The 23,319-nt window shown below is 50.8% G+C and overlaps 3 protein-coding genes across 7 annotated transcripts in view; 2 read left to right on the top strand and 1 right to left on the bottom strand.

Moving 5' to 3' along the window:
- The first annotated feature begins 712 nt into the window (after window positions 1-712).
- On the top strand, window positions 713-10,402 carry Casq1 (calsequestrin 1). The gene is made up of 11 exons (NM_001159594.1): window positions 713-1,154; window positions 2,656-2,740; window positions 3,730-3,830; window positions 4,461-4,572; window positions 4,919-4,992; window positions 5,317-5,447; window positions 6,606-6,651; window positions 7,069-7,123; window positions 7,334-7,434; window positions 8,235-8,309; window positions 9,776-10,402. The coding sequence occupies exons 1-11, from the start codon at window positions 876-878 to the stop codon at window positions 9,935-9,937; spliced, it is 1,221 nt and encodes a 406-aa protein (NP_001153066.1). The 5' UTR covers window positions 713-875; the 3' UTR covers window positions 9,938-10,402.
- Window positions 10,403-13,563: 3,161 nt separating this feature from the next.
- Window positions 13,564-23,319, bottom strand: part of Dcaf8 (DDB1 and CUL4 associated factor 8) — a 57,328-nt gene continuing 47,572 nt past the window's right edge. For 3 of the 5 annotated variants that reach the window (XM_087581341.1, XM_087581340.1, XM_087581342.1), the window contains exon 14: window positions 22,883-23,067. In XM_087581341.1, coding sequence (XP_087437467.1) covers window positions 23,056-23,067 — 12 coding nt within the window. In that variant the 3' untranslated portion in view covers window positions 22,883-23,055. Of the gene's footprint in view, window positions 16,252-22,882; window positions 23,068-23,319 lie in introns of those variants that run through there. The other 2 variants (NM_001429915.1, NM_001429914.1) reach the window with 2 other exon arrangements.
- Pea15 (proliferation and apoptosis adaptor protein 15) lies at window positions 13,612-23,234 on the top strand. The gene is made up of 4 exons (NM_001013231.1): window positions 13,612-13,697; window positions 19,672-19,845; window positions 21,029-21,184; window positions 21,345-23,234. Exons 2-4 carry the CDS (start codon window positions 19,674-19,676, stop codon window positions 21,407-21,409), a joined length of 393 nt encoding a protein of 130 aa, NP_001013249.1. The 5' UTR covers window positions 13,612-13,697; window positions 19,672-19,673; the 3' UTR covers window positions 21,410-23,234.

The following is a 23,319-nucleotide window of genomic DNA, read 5'->3' as shown; positions in this document are numbered from 1 at the left end:
GCCAGGTTTCTGGTCTTGGACTCTGCTCCATCTTTTATTCAGAGAATGATCTCATCCTCCGGCCGGCTGCGTTCTTTAAAGGGAACTGCAGGGGGTTTCTTTCCTGGAGCCTGGAAGGTGCTTTTATTGCCCACTTCTTCTAAGTAAGATCAAAGAAATACACTTTACCTATTGCAGAGTGCCAGATGTTAGGAGTTAGAAATGCCACATTCTCTCCCTGTAGTATCCGTTTAGCCTCTAGCCCTAACAGTCTCGCCCTCTCTACCTGTACTTCTGATCGGCCTTGTCCTACGCTGGGATCCCCGGCCACCCCTCCATCTCCCCTCCTCCAGCCCCAGCCTCACTTACCCCTAACTCATCGCGTCTTATTTTTAGATCCGGCATCTCTCTCTCTCTCTCTCTCTCCCTTTCTTAATATGGCGATGAGCTCTTAGGCCTGCATGGGGCCAGGGGCTAAGGAGTCCTGGACACTGGGGGAGGGGGAAGGAACCAGCTGCTGGGAGCCTAGGTACAGGAGGTGAGAGGATTCGGGCTCTCATGGAGCTGTCCTGGCCTCAGAAGGTTACCCATCTCTCTTGCCAACCACAGGGACATATTTAGACAGGACCAGGTGGGGACGGAGGGGTGCCAGTTTCAAGGGGCAGCTCCAGTTCCCTCCCCGCCCCTGCTCCTATTCCTCCTCCTGACCCTTTTTCTCTTGGCTCTGTCAGCAGTTGCTCCAGGACCCAGCAGTGTCCACTGTCCACTGCTCTGGCCCACTCTCTACCCCACCCCCACCCGGAGCCCCTAACTCAGGACTCTGTATCCGGGGGCTCCTCCCTATTCCAGCTAACCTCCTCTGGACCAGGAGAGCAGACCCAGCTCGTACTACCTCCATGAGAGCCACTGACAGGATGGGGGCCAGGGCAGTGTCCAAGCTGCGGCTGGCACTGCTGTTTGTACTGGTGCTAGGGACGCCCAGGTCAGGGGTCCAGGGGGAGGACGGGCTGGACTTCCCTGAATACGACGGTGTGGACCGCGTGATCAATGTGAACGCAAAGAACTACAAGAACGTGTTTAAGAAGTATGAGGTGCTAGCCCTCCTCTACCATGAGCCCCCCGAGGACGACAAGGCCTCCCAAAGACAATTTGAGATGGAGGAGCTAATTCTGGAGGTGAGTAGAGAGGAGCAGGCCCGAGGAGCATGCTCAGTCCCCTCGGTGAACCCCGTGTCTGAGGGCAGGGGCTAGGTTAAGAGCAGCATCGCTGGGCCTCTGTCTTCAGCCAGAACATGACTGGAATGTGGCCTTAGCAAAAAGAAAAAGACTCAGGGACCAAGGTCCTACCCTTCTGTTGGTAAGTTTAGGTCAGGTGCTGTAGGGGGCTGCCCTCCATGCCCAGAAGGCAGGGGCACTAGGTTTGGCTGGGGGGGGGGGGGTGAGGGGGGGAGCTTGCATAGTAGCCTGCCGTGCTTCATACCACCAATGTACTCTTCTAGCCAAAAGATCCCCCCCCCCCCACTCCACACTCAGTCAGGGCTGTGCTCCAATCCGCAAACAGCGGAAACGGAAACACAATTGCTATTTTATTTGCCTGCAACTGACTTAATGACTACACAGTTAAGTATCTTCTAGAGGCTTCCCACGGACCTCCCAGCCAGCCTTCTGTTGTCCCTACTGGATCAAACAGATGTCCTCACTAGACAACTCTTATGAAGGCTTCAGCGTGGCTCCCCATTTTTTTCAGCTGGGGGAGAGACCCCCAATCTGACTTTAGGCCCAAAGCAGAGATGGTTAATACAAAAAGAAACGAGGGGAGGTGGCCTTCTGATTGGAATGCGTGGCCACGCACATCCCTAGGGAGTTGGATATATTTGTCTTTGTCTGCACCTCCCTGGCTTGCACACAGAGGCGCCCCACCTTGAACAGAGCTTGGAACATTTCAGAGTAAGACACCAGGCCCCAGGCTTGCATTTCGGTGTGCCGCCATCGGGCTCTGGAAACCGCTGTCTGATTAATGAGTCAAGTATTTTTATCCTCAGTGCTCTGGCCTCTGCCATCCACCTGCCTCCCGCACTCCCATTCCGCTAAGAATCACTGCAGTGCTGGGTGGGGTGAGGCTGCATAGTATGCCCACAGCAGAAAGAACCAGTGGATGGCTGGATGGCTGGGGAGGTCTGTGGGGCAGCGACCAGCCTAAAGACTGGCTAGAAGTCCCATGGGAAAGGGGGAAGTGGGGCCTGGAAGAGGAATGGCTGTCCCTCCAGGGATGATGGTGACCTCTTGACCTTCTGGTCTTTCCTACTCCTCACCCCACACCCTGTCCTCCACAGCTCTCGCTTTGGGAGTTACTTGAGGATTCCAGGGTCCCACATTCCACTCTGCTGAGTTTGGCCTTTGATCAGGATGGAGGGTAGGATGGATCATGGAAAGGGACTCCTCAGCGTCCCTCGGGGACACTGCAATGAGCAATAAATACGCATGCTCTTTTAAAAGGCTGAACCAGAGACAGGCTAGGATTATGAGGTGCCTGGGGATAGTCTGCATCTTAACAGATGGTCAAGGTCAGTGCTTGGGTTTCTTGCACCTCAGTTGACCCCATGATGGGAACGTATTACATGGGGAAGGGGTTCATAAGAATTCTAGGGGCTAATTTACTCTTGACTCCTTCTTCCAGTTAGCAGCCCAAGTCCTAGAAGACAAGGGTGTTGGCTTTGGCCTGGTGGACTCTGAGAAAGATGCAGCTGTGGCCAAGAAACTAGGTAAGGGAGGGCAAGGAGGGCCAAGAAGTAGACTCTGCAAGACCAGAGAGGCCTAGATGGGAACTTGGGGAGATTTGAGGGGCTTGGGAGCCCTTCCACCACATCTATTCGGAGTTGGCCGGGGAACTTGAGATTAGGGACCATTCTGTATAGGCACCTGTACCCCGCTCCCAGCATGAGGTGGGGTGGTGGGGTGATGGCCTTCTTGATGCTCATCTAGAAAATGGCTAAGTTTGGGCAGGGGCTTATGCTTGTGATACCTGTATTTGAGAGGACAAGGCAGGAGGATTGTGGACTCAAAGCTTCCTGGGCTACATAGTGAAACTTCTTTTAAAAAAATGCATGGAGATTCTTTGTATGCTAGCCTAAAAAAATGTAGTTAAAAAAAAAAAAACACAGCTAGGTGTTGGAAGGGAAAGTAAAACTGAGAAATAAAGGCAGAGCCAGGGAGACCTTCTACAAAGTCCTTTTTCGGCTCCTCCCCCTCGTCTCCCTGCCCTCCCCTTCCCTCTCTGCTTCCTCCCTTTCTCCTCTTAGCGGAGCCCAGATATTACACCACCCAGCCACCAGGCGGCAGCACAGGCTGGACACCGGATGTGGATGGGGGAAGGGTAGTTAGCAACAAGTCATCTGGACAGCAATAGCGAAGAATCAGCCACTAGAGCCTTCAGAGAAGCTGGCAGGGATATTCGTCCCTGCCTGTGTAGGCAGAGCAAGGGAGCTGTGTTGCCAGAATCTGAACCTTCCCAGTTTCCTCCCCTCAAATCCTACCCTACCCCCACCCTCACAGGCCCCAGCTTCTCCCTAGCTTTAGCTCCTGAACTAATGGGAATGAAGGGTGTAAAGGGTTGTTGAAGGTCGATGGGGAGGAGGAACGGAGAGGTGGAGGAGGACGGGTCTACCAGAAGTATCAGGTGGGCTGTAACCAGGCGCGACTCAGGTCCATGGGAAGGCTGCCTTCACAGCTCCCCTCTCCGTGTGTCCCCTAGGCCTAACTGAAGAGGACAGCGTGTATGTGTTCAAAGGAGATGAAGTCATCGAGTATGATGGCGAGTTTTCCGCAGACACTTTGGTGGAGTTTCTGCTCGATGTGAGGATTCCCCTGAGCCTGATAACCTTGAAGTAACCAATGCCCCTTGATCCCCACTAATCTACCCTACACTCCTATACACACACCTCAGACACACATATACTCCATTAGTTCCACATATACTGCGTAACAGATATCACATACATATATCACATAGAGCAGACACAATGTACACAAAACATACACATACCACATATATGTGCCCACACATAATATATATATCGCTCATATATATGTACCATATATACAAGACATAATATATATATATACAATGCATACTCATATGTAACATGCATGACATAGCACACATACAGCGATAAAACATGCAACATATACATTTACATTATACATATACCATGTATATCAGAACCATAAATAAACCACAGATACAACATATCACAAACACATACCCCATGCCAAAGAGAAGATACAAAACATGCATACCACACACACTCTACAACACTCGGACTACACACATACACCATTAACAGTGTATAGCACACAGCCCACATACACACACTCTGCAAACATCTAGTTCCTATTCCAGTTCCCTGTCTTCCCCCTATATCTCTCTCTGGGTCCTATCGGTGAGAACAGAAATGGTCCCCTCAATGTTCGGTTTTCTTCCAGGTCCTAGAAGACCCTGTCGAATTGATTGAAGGTGAACGAGAGCTGCAGGCATTTGAGAACATCGAGGATGAAATCAAACTCATTGGCTACTTCAAGAGCAAAGACTCAGAGCGTGGGTAACAGCTCTTTCTGACCCTGCACTCCACCTATCCTCCTTGCCTCCCTCCTTTGGCCAGAGGCTAAGCATGTCTGGTTCTGACCTTCCAGGCCCTCTCCTTCCTTCTGCACCGTCAGCTCCACCATCTGTTCTATCTGCCTGCACTCTGGGGCATTCCCAAACACCCCCAGCATTCCACTGCTTCCTCTACAATTCGATTGTATTTTATTCTCAGGGAATTAGAGCTTCGAGGGGATGGGTCTCGGGCTGAGACTCACATGTTGGGGAGGATCTGTAGAGAAGCCAAGGGGAATGACTCTCTGGCAGACCCTGAACGTGACTGTCCCTTCCTCCCCTTCAGATTACAAAGCCTACGAGGATGCAGCTGAAGAATTCCACCCCTACATCCCTTTCTTCGCTACCTTCGACAGCAAGGTTCTCTTCCCTGCAGCTACACTGGGTCTCCCTACCCTCTTACGTTTCCCTCAGCTTTCCCTACCAAAATGGATGGGGTCTTGGTCCCATTCTTCATGCTGGTACTCCCCACCCCAAACTCATCGTCCTTCTCCTATAGAATTGAAGATGGACATTAGGCTGTATAACCCACCTTTATCATGTTAAACAATGCCCAGAGAAGACACTCGCCTGGTGACCCAGAGTCACATTTTCTAACTCCTTTTCTGCAACTAGTTCCTTTATACTATTTCTCCCTCAGCCCCTGCCTCTCCTATTCCATAACTCGAGTCTGCTTCCTCAAAGGTGGCAAAGAAGCTGACGCTGAAGTTGAACGAGATCGATTTCTATGAGGCCTTCATGGAAGAACCTGTGACCATCCCAGACAAGCCCAACAGTGAAGAGGAGATTGTCAGCTTCGTGGAGGAGCACAGGAGGTGGGGATTGGGCAAGCCTCTCGGTGGAGCAGGCTCCTCCCGGGGCTGGCACATCAGTTTGTGAGGTCGGCTGGGAAACAGGCCAACCTGGAAGCTTCCCTGCACTGGAGATAAATGCACTTGCACGTGTTGGTGTTCGCTGATGCACTAGGAGTTCTGTGTTATATTTTGTACCCCAGCCCTTAGCTCTGAGCCCTACACAGAGAATGTCCTCTGTAAATGTGCGTGGGTTGAGGGGCTGGTTCTGACTTAGGGAGTGTCAACCAGTGAGTAGTGAGTGCCTATGTTCTGACCAGGCACTGTGAGGTACCTTCTATTACTGAAGTTAATTCCTTTAGCATCCTGGGTGAGAGAGGCTTCAGGGGAAGAATCAGAACTGGGATTCAGGCCTTCAATCAGTCCCTTAACCTTTGTCTTTCTGACGCTAGCAGTTGTCAACAGGGACACAGGGTTTTGCCTTTTCAGTGGCTGCAAGGCAATGTTTCCAGGACATTTTTGGCTGTGAGGGGTGCTGCTGGTATTCAGTAATTAAGAGGCCAGAGATAGTATTAACCATCCTCCGGTGTGCACGACACCCCTCCCTCCTGTCTGCAGTGCTGATGCTAGGAAACCTGCCCTATACTCACACACAATTCTCTTTCTTCATTTGACTCCACAACCGGAGATACCCGCTCATCAGTCTAAATACTGCTTACTCTCTCTCACTAGATTTTGGCCTCTTACATCAGGGCACAACAGATTTGCGTGGTTTAACTCTATCCAATGCCTAACTCAGTATTTATAACCTATACCTGCCCCCAACCCCTTCCTGTCCTGGGGAGTGGGGAACCTGGCATACATTAGGCATGTAATTCTATCTTGAGTCCAGGCTGTCAGTTGTACTGAATGAGTGAACGAGAAAATGAATGACTGCTGATATCTGGTTCATACCTTTGCCCCCGGTGTCTCTCTTCCAGCCATCCCCTTCCCACTAAACATTGTTTCGCAGCCATGCTGTGGTCCGGGCCTGATGCTCAGAGCTTAGGTTTGCTAACTGGCTTTGTTCTGGGCTACAAGCTCTTTATGCCCTGGGCCTAACCCAGTGGTGGCTTCAGCTGTGGGGACCTTCTGGAGAGAGGTGTCCTCACCCACTGAGTAGGGGCCCTCTGTCTCTCCTAGATCGACCCTGAGGAAACTGAAGCCTGAGAGTATGTATGAGACTTGGGTGAGTGACTACCAGGCCCAGGCCCTTGGGGAGCAACAGTGGGTAAAGACTTGCATCTTAGAAACAGCTGTCCCTGCTCCTCCTTGTGCCCTCTGCCAGGAAAAACCACAGTGTCTCAGCCAAGGGGCAAGTGGGTTGGTGTTTTGTTTTGTTTGGTTTTGTACCGAAGACTATGTCAGGTCTCAAGCAACAGGCATAACTGAATGACTATGACAAGACGGACAAAAACTCTGGAGGTAATGGGATTGCTAGAGCTGAAAGGGTGACATTAGAAAAATCACCATCATGAAAACCTAAGCTGCCATTTCCGTGAGTCAGACTCAAGAATAGCAAGGAGCAAGGCAGGAGGACAGTAAGCCACTCCCCTCACCCTCCAACCCCTGGCTCTAACCCTGCTCCCTCCTCACCCTCCAACAGGAGGATGATCTGGATGGAATCCACATTGTGGCCTTTGCAGAGGAAGCTGACCCTGGTGAGGAAGGAACATTGGAGTGGCCTGGGGGAAGTTGGTGTATTTGTTGGATCATAGGCCTCACACAGAAGGCATTCCTGGGAGTTTGCAAGCAGCCTAGGGCTTGAAGTGTGTTGGTGTAGGAGGTAGGGAACTAGGTCTGGACTCCTGCTTCCTGTGTTCCTTTCCTGTCTGTTCCACCTCACTTTTCTTACTTCTGTTCCCTCCAAGATGGTTATGAGTTCTTAGAGACTCTCAAGGCTGTGGCCCAAGACAACACTGAGAACCCTGACCTCAGTATCATCTGGATTGACCCTGATGACTTCCCACTGGTAAGAGGCTCTGCTCAAACGCCCCGTTGTCCTAATGTGGGGACTTGGGCTGGGGCCCCTTCTTTGTTTCAAAGTTCCTATCCCTGCTTCCTAGTTGGAGATCCAGAGAGTTACGCCTGCTGCCCGCTCATGAGCAGTGTAGACACAGAGGGTCTCCTGAGCAAGGGAGGAGAAGGGATATAATGTGTGACTCCCAGAGCAGAGGCAGACAGGTAATGCCGAGGTTGAAAGGCAGTGCTCTGGTGAGCAGCTGAGTACGACACTGCACAAACGCACTTTCAGAGAATCAGCAGATTCTGTGTCACAGGAGATGGCTCTGTTTTCAGCCCAATCCCCAGCATCAATGTGTATTGTTGGACGAGGAAACAGAAGTGTGACAAACACGGATGGTTGCCAGGCTTAAGTACTTAGGCTAAGAAATGTAGGACCTGGGCTGGAGAGATGGCTCAGAGCTTAGGAGCACTTGCTGCTCTTCCAGAGAACTTGAACTCAGTTCTCAACACCCATGTCTGGTGGATGTTCAGCTACAGGGGACAAAGGTACAAGGTCAATCATAGGCAGCCTTGGGGACAAAGGAGGGGTTTCTGTGCTTCTCCTCAGAAGGAAGAGGCCTCCTTCCTCATCTTTTTCCATTGGGGTTTCTCTTTCACTGATTAACTTTCCCTACAACCTGGCGCCTGGGTGCTTGGCTACCCTTGCCCTGCTTCATGCATTGCCAGCTCCTCCTACCTTCTTTTATCCCTGGACGACGTGTGTGCGCCTAACTTCTGTTCAGTCCACGTGTTCGGTTCTCTCTACAGCTGGTCCCGTACTGGGAGAAGACCTTTGACATCGACTTGTCAGCTCCGCAAATAGGAGTTGTCAATGTTACGGATGTGAGTCTCCCTTTCCTCATTCCTGCCTAAGTATCAGATCATCTCCAACCCAAGTAATAACCAGATTAGATGGGACTGGGTGAGGTGAGGGTGCTGTGGCCTCAGGCAGAGAGAGCACCAGTGCTTCTCAGCACAGCTAGTTGTCTTACACAACACTGCTGTCAAGGAAACAAGCACGGCCCAGAAGCAGGAGACATCCATCCGGTCCAATGGCTGGACCTGTGGGGTGGCAATGCATGATCTGAACATTTGAATCATCCACTCACTGGAGCCATCTGCCCATTCTTCAGAGTCCAGTTCAACCTGCTGTCCTCCACTACGTTGTCTTTGGAAGTATTCCCCCTGTGGGGAACTTCTTTGGAGCATGCTATCTCTTCTAGTAGGTTTTGAACATTTTGAAGGCAGAAATCTCCTGGTGAGCACATAGCAGATACTTTTTTTTTTCTTTTTTTCGGAGCTGGGGACCGAACCCAAGCGCTCTACCACTGAGCTAAATCCCCAACCCCAGATACCTATTTCTTGAGTTGAACTGAGAAGTGCAGCTTTTGATTTCATAATGTTCATAGTCTAATGGAGTAGGCAAGTATTTCCATTAATTATTAGGCTGACTTTGGTAAATTTTATAATAAATGGCACCAAGTCGGGAGTAGAGTTTAGGAAAAAGCAGCATTACCATGAAGACCATGGAGTGTATGAGTTTTCAATAAGGGACAAATACGTGTCTCCAAACTGAGGAGGAAGGGTGAACATCAAAGGTCAAAGGCAAAGCCAGGCATGGTGGCACACACACTGGAAAGGCAGGGGCTGGACTAATAGCTGTGAGTTCAAAGCTAGCCTGAGCTACACGGCAAGCATGAGAGGCTAGCCAGCCAAGGCTATTAAGCAAGAGCACATGCTGGCCTTGAACTCAAAGATCTCTGCTTACCTCTGTCTCTGGAGTGCTGGGATTAAAGGAGTGAGCCATCAAGAACACACCTCAAAAACAAACAAACAAACAAACAAACAAACAAACAAACAACTACCACCACCACCAACAACAAGACAGCAAAAAAGTGACATCAGGGTTAGGAACAGGCGAGTATTTCTTAAAATACACTTTTAGTTTAGAACTCATTAAAGCTAGCACCAGAAAATCACTTGATGAAAATCCATGACTGTTGAGTTTCTGGCTTGGTTGTGTTGGCCACAAGGAGCCACCACTGCTTCCACATCACGGCTATGGTAGAGACGCATGGCTTTGGGAGCCCAGCACGCAGCAGTAAAGCAGACAGACAGATGGGATGTCTTTGGCCAAGGCCTTTTCTTCCCACACACATCGATCGCTAGTCTAACTCTCGTCTGCACCAGGATACTTTCTCTCACCTTAAAGATGCAAGCAAGGGGCAGAGGACGTACAGTACGAGGGGAGGGGGCAGGTTCAGATCTGTATTAAATTTACCTCCCACCCCCTCCCTGTGCCTGCCCAGGCGGACAGCATATGGATGGAGATGGACGACGAGGAGGACCTTCCTTCTGCTGAGGAGCTGGAGGACTGGCTGGAGGATGTGCTGGAGGGTGAAATCAACACAGAGGATGACGACGACGACGACGACGACGACGATGATGACGACGACGACGACGATGACTAGTTGCTATGGCAACTCCTTACCAGCCCCCCTTGCTCTTTACATGTACCTTCCTACCGCCCATGCACTGCCCCGAGCTCCTTGGGACACTAGGTCATTCTCTACTATAGGGCCAACTGTGGTCTACATGCAGGGTGCTCGAGATCCTGGTCTCCCTCGCTGGAGAAAAGGAGCTGCTTTATCTCCGATACCAGCCCAGTTCTCTCATCTGACTTGTTTCTTATCCCGTACCTTATCTGTATCTACTGTTTCTCTTCTACCACTCCCCATACTTAACGATTTGCAAACTCTTCTCTGTCCCTTCCATCGGTACAGTCTCCCATTACTCAAATCTTAAACCTTTCCGACTGTCCTGACCCTGGCTAGGAGGAAGGGAGGTACTGTGTTAGGGGCTATATCTTAGCCATCTCCTGTTAATGTATTTGGGTCAAATGCAAGGCCTTAATAAAGAAATCTGGGGCAGAATGAGCAAGTGTCTGTTGTTGATGAAGTCTCACCCTTAGGGCAGGAGGGAGGTGACCACTGAGGAGAGTTAAGTGTGGGTGCCTTGTTAGGAATTCATTAGAGGGCTGATCATGGGCTTGGGGCTCTCTCTCCAGGCAGTTGCCCCTGGGAACCCTGGATATTTATCTGCCTCCAGTCAACAAGCCTTTTCTGAACACACGGTGTTTGTCCAGTGCTGCTGTCGGGCTCTGGAAGAACAGGGAGTGCCAGGCCTGTCCCTGCTCTTGAGCTGACTCGTCTGCCTGAAACATCGAGACACGCACCCTAAAATAGCAATATCTAATTGATTATGTGCCGCTTAACAGTGCCCTCCCAGCCAAGTCCGACAGGTCCGCTCTCTTTGAACATGAGGACTGAGTCCACTGTCCTTTCTTAGTGCGGTCACCCCAGACTCCGACGGTTCCACTGTCTGTCTCCTTCAGTGGTCCCACTGCCCTTTCTGAATAGCATTCTTGAACTTAATGCACCAATGCGCCCGTTAGTTCTTCAGTTCTACGGCTGCTGAATTGGGTCCTGAGGGCAGGAACCCGGGCTTCCGTTCTATTTTCCTACGGCCCGGTACATAAAGAACTGTCCTGTGTTTGTTTAATAAAGGATGGAAAAACGAGGTGGATGGGAGGAGGGGTAATGGGCTTGGAAGTCTGGATGACGGTGGAGCACACCTCTAACCCCAACACTCCAGAGGCAGAGGCAGGTGGATCTCTGTGAATCGGAGGCCAGGCTGGTCTACAGATGGAGTTCTAGGACACCAGGGCTACATAGAAGAATCCTGTCTCAGAAAATAAACAGCAACAAACAAACAGCAAAATGGGCCCGGGGACTTCCACAATGGAAACAAACCTTCTCCTGGTTTTGACTGGAGGCAAAGGAATTAGGACATTCTAGTCAAAGGAGCGAGCAAACAAAAGCCTCAAAGCATCGGCAGGGCGTGTTTGTCATAACAGAGATCTGAAAAGTAAAGAGAAATTCAAGTTGTGGCCATGAGGTTGGGTAAGCATAGTGGGGTTGTTTTGTAGAGATGTCTGAACTAAATCCTATGAACCGGGAAAGGCAAAGTTTCATTTGGCAGCAAAAGCCACGGTGGACTTAAGGAGGGCAGGTGATGTCAAGAGGCAGGGGCAAGGAGCCCTGATCCTTGTCAGAAACTGTTTAATCAGAGTAAGTTCGGGAGACTCTGGCCCTGTGTGGTGACCGTGGTAACGGGGTGGTATTGCTGTTTGAACCAAGAGCATCTCCTAGACGTGGACCTGTCGGACTTGTCTGAAAAGGACGTGTGCGATCCCCAGGACAGGCTCAGGTGTGAGTAAACACATTCAAGTTGGAAGCATGAAAGGACCAAATCCCAAACAAGCGTCTAAGGAAGCAGACACAGTTTGATGCTGTTTCTAGAGAGGCTATCGCTATGTAGCCCAAGATGAGAATTTTCCTGCCTCAACGTTCTAAGTCTTAAGATGACAGGCGTATGTATACCACCGTGTTATACATGATATGAGCTTTTGGTAAGGCAGTGTAAAGTTATTTGATATCTACGTATAGAAGAATGAGCCCCGAGATTAGAGACGTTTTCACTCTCCACAGTCAAATCTAGGGAGTACTGCTAGAGACAATTGCAGAAGTCTATAAGGCAGAAACCAAATGTTTAATCAGCCTATTCACATGTACTGGATAACTAATAGGTAATTGGGTATTAGGTTACATCATAAAAATATTATGGGGTTTGCTTCATATAGATCAGCAAAAAATACTAAACTTAAGTGACTTTGACTTTCTTTTTTGCACCCATCTGGTACCAATCCCTAAAAGCTTTTTATTCCTGATTCTCAGAAGAACCCTATGAAGACAGCATTGGTAGCCTTAACTTTATGGACTTAAACTGTCTAAGGAAACAGAGTAAGTATAAAGTCCACATTCTCTGTGTCTTGCTCTGCCTGATTTCATTTATACAGTACATGTCTGTGCACAAGTGTGCCATCACTCTGGGTCTCAAAGATGGGTCAGCCAGATAGATTACAGCACAGAGCGAATAAGAAGCAAAAGCAAATTCTGAGGGTTATGTTCGTTATTTTCAAAGGGGCAATGGGCAGCCACGCCGGGGGAGATTAGCAAAGAGAAGTGCTGTACAGGAAACCTAAGGTGCAGGACCAGGACCTGCTTCTCCCAGAAGTGTGGCTCCGAGAGAGAAAGGGCTCATCTGAGAATGAGAAGAGGGGTCTCTGGTCAGCTGGAACTGAAGGCAAGATGGGGTGCTCCTGGTGGTGCAAACACTGAAGACCCTCTCAGGGTCAGACACTTCCAGAGCTGAGCTGAAACCCCTTATGCTTCTCCAGGTCTCCCTTCCCTCTTTCAGCCTGGCTGAGAATCTGGGGGAGGAAAGTCCCTGAGGTGTAGGGGAAGTGAGAATTATCACACTGGCCTAGGCAGAAGGACAGAGCTAGGAGACAGCTAAGTGTGGCTTTGTTGTCTATATTTGCATGCTGAGCTCATGGCTTTTTTCCCCAGAAAATAAAATTACATCATAGTGTGTGGGGGTGTGGGGGTGTCGGTGTGTGTGTGCGGGGGGGGGGGGTATATTTGGGAAAGGCAGGAGGAGCACAGGGGTCCAGCTGCTGTTATATAGAAGAGATCATGGCTCCGGGCCAAGTAAAAGCGATTCCCCTGTTGCTGCCTGTGCCTGCCCCTGTCCCATTTCTATCGGAGCGTGGATAAACTTGATCGTTTCCTACTGATTCTCTCTCTGATCTATAAGGCTAGGAAGGAGGTTTTTCTAAATACTAAAGCAAAGTAGCTAAGAGAACCCCAGAGGCCACAGGCCTTCCAAATCCCCCAATCCAAATTGATTTGCCTTCTGGGGGTCCTGGCCATCGTGGTCATCCAGAGGTCAGAGGGCAGGAAAGTGACCCACTAGGAAAAAAAAAATCTTCCCACAGTTGAAGGGGAAGAGGCAGAGTCCATACCATCCCAGTCCTGTCCCCATCCTAGGAGCCTTCCAGAACCCCAGTCCCCAGTCCCTGTCCCCTCCTGCCTCCCCTCCCCCTTTCCTCACCGCTCCCCGCCCCCCGCCCCTCCCCGGCTCTGACATCACCGGCCAGTCGGGTGGGGTGAGGCGGTGCTGGGCTCAGGCTCTGCTCCACGGGCGGAAGAGGCGGCGGCGGCAGGATCGGCGGCAGCGGTGGCCGGAGCCAAGGAGCAGGCTCCAGACGCTGCTTAGGAACCGGGGATCCGGGAGTGCCCGCACCCTGAGCTCTCAGCTCCGGAGGCGGTGAGAGGGGGAGAGGGGAGACGTGTCGTGGGGAGGAGGTAGTTTGGGGGTCTGGGTTTGGAGGGTCACGATCCCGGACGCAGGGGACAAATAGGGGAGCTTGAGAATTCAGACAGGTCCACGGTGTCAGGCCCTGTGGGGTCCGTCTCTGTCGATGATTCCAGAGACGGGTGTGCTACAGGCAGCGTGGCTTCATCCGCCCATTCCGTGCTGAACAGCAGTTTGGGAGTCCGATGGGGCCTGAGGATTAGGATGTAGCCTGCTTCCCGCCCAGCCGGCCAAGCCAGGCCAGCTCCCGCCCCTCCCTCCTCGCTTTAGCTTCGGACTCGCCTCTGCAGGCGTCCAGGCTCAACTCAGCCCTGCCTCAGTTCCTCCGGCAGCTGGCAACTGGCGGGCAACTGGTTCGGGTACTCTCACGCCCAGCTTACTGCGTCGGAGGAAAGTGGGATTGGTGGAAGCTTGCCTGTAGGAAAGGAGCTGGGGGGCATGATGTAGGCATGATGTAGCCAATATAAAGACCCTAGTTAATTTTTAAAATAATCCGTGTCAAAACCGACAGGGGCACAAACACACCTTTAAGAAAAAAAAGACAGCCAACCACACAGTGACACACACCCATGTGACTTACACACATCCTCTCATACAAACCAAATCACAACATCCCTGCACTATGCATCCACCCACCCACCACAGCCCGTTTGTTACCTCCCATGTGGAGTCTCCTTGACCAGCACCACCTCTAAGACATCAGTCTTAACAGGAATGGATGTTCAGTAGTGGGTGGAAAGGGCCACTGTCCACAAACACACCTAGATTTTGTAGTTTTAGTGGCAATACCTCAAGGACTGGTGAGCCCGTGCTCTCACCTGGGTGAGGGGCTTCTTGTAACCTTTGTTGCTGACTGAAAGTTTAGAGTGTACGGTACCTGGGAGTGGCTAGATTCTGGACATCAATAGGGCCAAAGGATGGAGGAGGAGTAGAAGCCAGGGAGAGGGTGAAAAGAATGAGTCAGCTGAGGATGGAACCCGAGTCAGAGGGAGATGAGAATGAGAGGAATGTGAGAGAAGAGAGAACCACAGAGAAAAGGAAAGAGGTGGCCAGGGGAACAGGAAGAGTGCTGGAGAGGAGGCTAAAGAGAATCACAAGTTAGGGAGGGTGAAGGCAGGGAGGTAGGAGAAACCTGTGAAGATCGGAGTCTTGCTTCTCTAGGTTATGTGTCTGGCCCCCGGGCTGGACATTGCTTCTCTAGGTTATGTGTCTGGCCCCCGGGCTGGACATTGCTTCTCTAGGTTATGTGTCTGGCCCCCGGGCTGTAGGAGCGATTAGTGTTAATTGCCCTTCCCTTTGTGGTTAAACACTCTAGAGGGGAAACTGCCAGCACGCCTTAAGCTGCCAGCATCCCTGGCTGCCTGCTACTTGTGTGACACCTGTGCTCGGCAGGTGTACATACACTGTCATACAGAAGGGCACAGAGCCACACTGTTCCTCACACACATATCTTCATGTACAATGTCACGATGGCCATCTCCGTGAGCTGAGCTGATCCGTAGCCACCCAGCATGCACATTCAGTTCCTCCCAACCAACCTTTCTCTTTTTCCATTCTGAGGCTCATCCCTTCCCTATGGTAGCTCTGGGTATTTAGGTGGGGACACTGGGTATAGGAAGTTCAAATGTATCCATGGCTACCCCCAAATGGGGTGAATGAATAGAAGAACTGGAAGGTCTGAATGCCCATTAAAAGAATAATAAAAGGGGGTTGGGAATTTAGCTCAATGGTAGAGTGCCTGCCTGTCAAGCCCAAGGCCCTGGGCTGGGTCCTCCAAGGTGGGAGGGGGGTGGGAGACAAAATTACAAAAAAAAGACACACACACCCCAAAAGGGTAGCTGAGATAGAAAAACTAAAAACGACTGGGGAGAGAGGAACTAGACGAGGAAAGGAAAAGCTGGGAAAGATGTGAACAGCTAGCTAGTCTGGGGAGAGTCACCCAGGGCCCATCCCTGCTCACAACCACGAAGCCTGCTCTGCCCTGTCTAATCCTATGCCAGCTATCTCTGGCTGCCTCCATCTTGGGCATGACCTTTCCCTTCCCAGGGGCAACCTGTTCTTCATTTTAGATGTACATTTTGGAGCCCTACTCCCGGGCTGACCTTGGGACCGTAAAAAACTTCGTCTTTGTTACAGGAAGAAAGAAGAGTGTCTGCTGAGATACCCAAAGCTAGATTAAAAGGCTGGGGGAAGAAGCCAGTTAAGATACTGAAAGAAACACTCGCTGGCTCTCTGGACTTGAGGCCCAGGTAGCACTGAAATCACAATAGCTGCGGCCTTGCTCACGCCCTTCCCACCTGTTTCCGTTGATTACTTCCTCCAGTTCCCAACTTCAGACGAGGCTGGCTGACTGGAGTGAGTGCCTAGGAATCGACCTTCTAGTGTCTGCGGCTGCAGTAGCATGGCTCCTCCCCTTCAGCCTTTGGCAGCTGTGCAGATGTGGAGGAAGGGGTAACATTTACTCCTCAGGCTTCCTTTTCACATTTCCTATCTGGAACCGAATGCTCTGGAAAAGGGGATAATCTACTAGCATTTGACACTACCATTAGTGTCAAATGCTCAGGAATTCTTCTGGTGCTGCCACCTCCACCACAGGTGGTTATCTGTGTTAGGCTGCTCTGAGGCTAACACTCAGGGCTCGCATCTGCCTCAAAGGCCCCTTCTCCGGCATTCTGGCTATGCCTCCAGGCAGCTTGGGAGAGGTAGGTGTGAGGAAGCAGTGAACAGAACGAAGAATGAGATGGGAAGGAACTAACTTCCTGGCAGCCTGAGCTCCGGTTCTCAGTTCCTGCCCTGGTATCCTGTCCCAAGAATGGCCTCAGCCCAGTGCTCCAGAGATGGGCATTTTTTAGAGCCAGGAGGGCAGACTTCTCCTTAGGCCCTTACAGATCCTAAATCTCTGTATGGTATCGTGAGCCCCACCATAAGCAGACTGACCAGCCAGGGATGACAGCAGCTGGTTAGTAAAACCTCAAAGTCATGTACAGGAGATTCTGCACCCTAAAACATGCTCCCTAACTCCTCTGCCCATGCCTCTTCCACAGCTGGCCATGGGCAGACAGTAGCTTCGATTCCTTCACTGCTCCCTAAGAGCCCCATTCCTATCCTTTCTGGCCCCTAACACTCCTCACACTTCCCATGGCAGTGTCATTGTTCGGATGACTGGGGGGTGGGGCACCCTGAATGAGGTTGCTATGGTAACAGCTGAGTGGAGCCTTCAGCCTTGTGGACTCCGTGCTTAGTCCCCCCTACACACACACACACACACACACACACACACACACACACACTCACTCTTTCTCTCTCTCTCTCTCTCTCCTCATGTGCAGCCTTTCCCAAGGCCAACTCTCTTCTGTCACAGTGTAGGTTCCCCTGGATGTAAATGTTCTTGCCTACTCTTAACTGGTCCAAATACAAACATACAACTCACATAAGCTCGAGGCTAGTGCTGCACTGATCTCCATTACCAGAACATCCAAACACACCTACGGCATCTTCCACATGGCTGTTCTCACCCAGTGACATTCAAGTGCGCGCACCCGGGTGTGTACATCCACGGGTGTGCACACCATCTCTCCGTAGCCCACCTTGTACATTTCTGCCCACAGTCCCCATAGGGCCTTTTTGTATGTTTTACTCTGGGAACGCTCCTACCTACTGCCCCCAACCTTTGTGGGTGTGTGTGTTATACACATTAATCCCTTCCCGCCTACCACCCCAGTAGAACTGTGTTTTAGATCCAGAGCCCTAAATCTTTAACTCCTCCCAAGAGAGTCACTCACAGCACTCCACACTTTCCTCCCACAGCAGCTCTCATATTTACAAACTCTCCTTCCCTGTGAAATCAAGGCAGTGTGACCCCCTTTCCAAAGAGGGTTTGGTCCTAGTGCTTCATTTGGGGCAGGGTCTTCTTGTCTCCATCCTTTGCTACTTTTCCAGCCCCTCCCCCACACCCCCTTTTCTGCCCTAGGATTATCAGTGGAGGCGGGGCTGGGCTCCAGAGCTGCTGTGACCTAGATTTCCAGGCAGAGATGGTTCCTGGTGCTGACAGTCAGAGAGCATTGTCCCTGGCCCTGCCTGGCAGGACCACTGCTGGGCCCTTCTGTCTGGTGGCACCTGGGTGTGCAAGTCAAAATGTTCCCTGCCGATTCTTCTGGGGGTCGTGCTAGCCCTGCTGTCTGGCTTATTGTTTGTGTTTGTCACGGTGCCTGCCAACAAGGGTGGTTTGTTTATTCTGGTCAAAGTAGGGGGTTGGGAATAAGGACTTCTGGGTCCATGCTTACTATGCAATCTTCATGGCTTTGCCTCAGTTCCCCTACAACAGAGGCTAGAATGGAGGAAAACAGGTTTGTCAAGCTGGCCCCTTTGATCTGCCAGCTTCAGCTCAGAGTTGGGTGGTGCATGGGCAGCAGCGGTCAGGTTTAAGGTCATTCGGTTTCTTGCCCACCTTTCTGTCTAGCCACAGAATGTTTATGATATAGTTTACTGTTTCAGTGCTTTAATTTTCTGACTATAAAAAAGTGGACTCGTTGCAGAAAACAGGTCCTTATATGAAACAAGATTTTGCTGTGTAGTCCAGGCTGACCTTAAGCTTGCAGCAATCTTCCTGCCTCAGACACCTGAGTCCTGGAATTAGAGGCTAAGTTACTATGCTCAGATCTCTGAGTTTAGCTTACCACTGGAGTTTTACATTTTATCAAATCCATGGTCCAAGGGTTTTTTTAAAAAACAAAAAAACAAAAAACATCGGTGTTTTGCCTGCACATATATGTCTGTGTGACGGCGTCAAGTCCCCTGGAACTGCCAAGTGTAAAGTGCCATGTGGATGCTAGGAATTGAACCCAGGTCCTCTGGAAGAGAAGCTAGTGCTAACCTCTGAGCCATCTCTCCAGCCCTAGGTCTGACCTTTTTATTTTTGCCATAGTTCCTATCTCAGCGAAGAGTGTCCTTGGGTGTTTCCTTTCTCACCTAAGGATCATGAAAGACATGGTACAAAGGCCTAGGTCAGATCTAGCCTTGCCTGTGGGAGGCCAGACTCAAGGTAGTATCGAAGGATGTTGATAAACGGTTAGCAAGCCCCCTTGCTGCCATACTCTGAAAGCTACATCTAAACTCCCCTCCCCCTATCACCCAGACTGCCTGGGAACTGGGCAGGGGGCCAGAGCCAGCCGCTTGGTATTCTTGGGCGCGGGGGCTGCAGGCACAGCACAAAGGCTAGTAGAGGAGGCCGAGTTGGGGCCCAGTAAACTATCAAGGGAGAAAATGGGTTTCACAAAGGGGGGTGGCCCACTGCTCCCTGCTACCCTAAGACCCAATAATCTAATGCAGAAGCAGGCATGGAGGGGCCATCCAGCCATCGGGTCGAGTAACCAGGCGCACATCCAAGATCATCTGTGGAGTAGTGGGAGGATGTGATGAGGGACCCCCTTTGCTTCTGGGGAAGAATGGTGGGACACATGGGCTTGAACCAATCCTTCCAGCTCCTTTTTAGTGTCTCACTGCCAGGCAAGCCTGTGACAGGGGGAGGAGTTGTAGGTAGGTGGGGCTATTGGGGAGGGGGTACTTGGGAGACTGCAAGAAAGTCTGGAGAATAGTTGCCATGGTAACCGCCTCCTCAGTCAGGGGAGCTGTTGCCAGGGTTACTGTTAAGGGAGGGAAAAAGAAGAAAGATTGTGTATGGGGTGGGGTGTGTGTGACTTATCACTCTAGGCTCCATGCTGGCTCCTAGTTTTCCAAAGTTTCTTCCTGCTACACAGGGCTTTCCTTTTCTCCCTCTCCTAAATCTCTCTCTGTGAGGCTCTCTGGCAGGACAAAGTGTATGTGCAAGTGTGCATGTTGCTGGAGTCCCTGGTAAGTACTTGAAGTAAGTGACAGACCCCACAGAAAGCTCAGGCTGCTCACTCCCTTCTGTCATCCTCCCCTCCAGTCATGGCAGAGTACGGGACTCTCCTTCAGGACCTGACCAACAACATCACCCTTGAAGATCTGGAACAGCTCAAGTCAGCCTGCAAGGAGGACATCCCCAGTGAGAAGAGTGAAGAGATCACTACAGGCAGTGCCTGGTTTAGCTTCCTGGAGAGCCACAACAAGCTGGACAAAGGTTGTGGACGGGGCTCTGCTCATTCAGCAAATAGGAGCGAATACAAAGGGAAACCCTATGACCAGGCCGGGTGCAGTGATCTGCTCTGAGAGTGTGCAGGGCCCTAGACAGTCGTCGTCAGACAGGTTTCTTTCATGGGCCTTATCAGGGCAAAGCACTTTTCAGTGCCCCTGTGCTATCATTACAAGCACAACAGCACATGAAAACAGAATTTAAAGGTGGTAAAGCCACTGTTCTAACGATTTCTTACCTACTTTTAGAGGTGGGAGACAGACACTGGATTAGAGCAATACATGCAGCTGGGGCTTGCGGGGTCAATTGGTCTGTAAGCGAGCCAGCCCAAGTGCCAGCAGGATAGCAGGGAAAAGTACTCGCCATGTATGCTTAGCAAGAGGACCCAGGGCTCAAGCTGCTGCTGCTGCTGCTGCTGCTAATAGGCTGACCCCAATGGCAAATGGGATGTCTAAGGTAGAACCCAGAGCCTCTGAAGCAAAAGAACACAGTCCACATTAGCTGTGCTAAAAATATTGGGTCTGATTAGAGGCAGCTGAGTTACAGGTGTGTGAAAGTGAAGTTACCCTAGAGTCCTTCGTGTGAACTAGTCTGGCTAGAGTCCGACAGTAGGGCGGAAAGCTGAAGGAGGACCTATTACAATTCAGACTATTGCAACAATCAGGACAGGAGCCACATGATCTGATGGCAATCTTAAGCCAGCCTGGTGGTGTCCGTGCTTTATCTCAATTAAGTAACTTTCCTTACTAGGCTTGGAGTGTCTCTTTGACTGGCTATAAATCTCACCTCCCTGTTCCAGGTGGTGTCTGGGATTTCTCCCTGATACTCATTTGGAAGGAAAGTGGGAAAGGGACAGGGTGGATGTGGGTTAATTTTGAAGGCAGACTTTCTGTTGTCCCTTCCCCCAGGATGGACTTGATATCTAGCCCAGAGTCTGTATTTCCCATTTATACCCTAGAAAATCTCATTGGCTAACGGCCTGTCCTCTAAGGAGTAATCCTCCAAGCTGTTTGGCTGCCTCAAACTTTTCCTGGCTTGGTGGCCCATTCTTTCACTGTTGTCCCCTCCAAAAGCCAAAGTCAGCAACTCAGACATGGTCCAAGAGTACCAGTTTGACAGGGTAGGCGCTGACTTCGAAAGCCTAACTCTGACGAAAGCTGCCTTCCTCCAGACAACCTCTCCTACATTGAGCACATCTTTGAGATCTCCCGCCGTCCTGACCTACTCACGATGGTGGTTGACTACAGAACCCGTGTGCTGAAGATCTCTGAGGAGGATGAGCTGGACACCAAGCTAACCCGTATCCCCAGCGCCAAGAAGTACAAAGGTAAGAGGCCATACCATTGGCACAGCTCTACTTCTGCCTTTTCTGTCTGACTGACTTTCTAGAGTGGAAGGGTGTTTGAATTTGGGGAGAGGAGGTTGATACTCAATGGGCCTGCCTGGCAACTTCCATGCCTGGGCACACCCCCTCTTTGTTTTTTTAGACATTATCCGGCAGCCCTCTGAGGAAGAAATCATCAAATTGGCTCCCCCACCAAAGAAGGCCTGAGCAAGGGGGAGGAAGAGGAGGAAGGTTGGATCTTCATCAGACCACTCCCTTCCCCATCCTCAATGGGAGGGGCTAGGGCAACACCCTGCTCCGTACCCACTTACTAACTTGGTCCTAACCCTTACTATGCGCGTGTGTGTGCGTGTGCGCACGCTCTGGCTGTCTGTCTGTCTAGCTCATCTAGTTCCTCCTCCTCATGAGGGGATTGGAGTCAAGGGAGGGGGGCTTAGCTGCCCCCACTGTAAGGGGAGGTGGACGCTTTTTCTATGTAAACAGAAACTGGCACACTCCTCCTCCTCTCCTCTCCTCCACTCTTCCCCACATCTTTAAAGTATGGAAGCAGAAAGGGCCTGCGTTTTCCCACACTGAGGAGCTATGGTGAAGATGAGGTATGGCGGAGATGATTAGATCTAAAGAAAACCAGTGGGGAAGGAAGGTCAAGAGGCTACCCAACCTCCACCTGAAGGGGCTCCTGAGTGCCAGCGGGCCCTCCTTTATGCCCTTGTTACGGGCCTGGGATGTGGATAAGCAGAGATCCTAATGAGAAGACCACTAGCTCCTTTCCTGGTCCCAAAGATCAAACCCCAGTGGAGAAGCCAGCTTTTGATGTCCCCAACTTCTGCTCTGGAGAGACTATGCTGGGACCATGCACTGCTGAGCCTGAGCCAGGGATGCAGGCAGAGACAGGCCCACTCTCGCTCCTCAGTTTCTAGATACAGACTGTTGGGATATACTGACCCGGAGCCTAGGAATTGGGGAATGAGATCCCTTAGGTTTTAACCGCAACCTGCAGAGTCCCAAAATGGGTATTGTAGGCAACCTTTCCACTTTCCAGTTCGGAATTCTCCAAGCAAGAGATAAGTTAACGACAGTGTTTCCTTTGCACTGACTACCACCCCATTCAATCCAGGAAGGGACTGGTCACCTTTCTCATTTGGGTTTGTGAATGCCACACAGCCAAGCCACTAGAGTACAGTGAGTGAACCCAGCCTCCTCCCTGTCCCAAGATGCCCTTCCCCATCTTGACCGTGCTAACTGTGTGTACATATATATTCTACATATATGTATATTAAACCCGCACTGCCATGTCTGCCCTTTTTTGTGGTTTTTAGCATTAACTTATTGTCTAGGCCAGAGCGGGAGTGGGAGGGGAATGCCACAGTAAAGGGAGTGGCAGAGCCAAATTGCTAAGTAGTCAAAACAGAAAACATTTCCACCAATCACAACAAACATTGCATTTACATTTGAGCTAAGAGACAATTTAGAAAAAGTTGAAGGTAGGAGCTTTTAGGATGTGGGAGCAAAACTTCACAGGGAAGGGAGGACCAGCTGTCAGAAGAGGGCTCTTGAAGCCAGACTGGCTAGAGCACCCTCACTTCCTAGCTGAGCCCAGTTTGCCCATCTCCTCTGGCCACTGCTGCAGACACCTGCCTTAACACACACACCTCTAAGACTCCAGTTTTGCCTTAAAGGCCCTTCCTAAGTCTCCCTAGTCCTGCCTGGCATCTCCTTTGAGACAAGAAATCCTTGTACAACTGGGAGAAAGGAACTATGGGCAACATCCTTCCATCTGGGGTGTTACGTGAGAGCAGGAGTTAAGACGGAGGCTTTCCTTATGAAGACACAGGAGAGAGAGAGGGTGCTTCTCAGCAGTTTCTCTGTAAGGCAAAAAACACAAACCTTAAACACACTAACCTGCCCTAATACACTCACCTACCCTGCTACCCTCGTGCTGCTGTGAGGTTGCCCCTAGCCTGTGTTCCTCTGTCTGCAGCGTGCACGGCCTTGTTCTAACCCTGGAATAAAGGTGACTGACTGTACTGAATCTGACTGATTCAAGAATCTCTGTGGGTCCCTGAGACATTGGGAAGCTCTGAATGACTGGGAGGGATGTGTAGTCATGTTTCCCC

The sequence above is a fragment of the Rattus norvegicus genome, chromosome 13 (genome assembly GCF_021556685.1).
Source record: "Rattus norvegicus strain SHRSP/BbbUtx chromosome 13, alternate assembly SHRSP_T2T, whole genome shotgun sequence".
Classification (NCBI taxonomy): Eukaryota; Metazoa; Chordata; class Mammalia; order Rodentia; family Muridae; genus Rattus; species Rattus norvegicus.
This window is presented reverse-complemented; position numbering and strand designations above follow the sequence as displayed.

What these genes read in the sequence shown, in the direction of transcription:
- Pea15 (NM_001013231.1), top strand. Translation starts at nt 19,674, where the DNA reads ATGGCAGAGTACGGGACTCTCCTTCAGGACCTGACCAACAACATCACC. An exon ending in CCACAACAAGCTGGACAAAG is followed by an intron (nt 19,846 to 21,028) that starts GTTGTGGACGGG and finishes GCCTTCCTCCAG; the next exon opens with ACAACCTCTCCTACATTGAG. An exon ending in CAGCGCCAAGAAGTACAAAG is followed by an intron (nt 21,185 to 21,344) that starts GTAAGAGGCCAT and finishes TTGTTTTTTTAG; the next exon opens with ACATTATCCGGCAGCCCTCT.
- Casq1 (NM_001159594.1), top strand. Translation starts at nt 876, where the DNA reads ATGAGAGCCACTGACAGGATGGGGGCCAGGGCAGTGTCCAAGCTGCGG. An exon ending in TGCAGAGGAAGCTGACCCTG is followed by an intron (nt 7,124 to 7,333) that starts GTGAGGAAGGAA and finishes GTTCCCTCCAAG; the next exon opens with ATGGTTATGAGTTCTTAGAG. An exon ending in GAGTTGTCAATGTTACGGAT is followed by an intron (nt 8,310 to 9,775) that starts GTGAGTCTCCCT and finishes GTGCCTGCCCAG; the next exon opens with GCGGACAGCATATGGATGGA.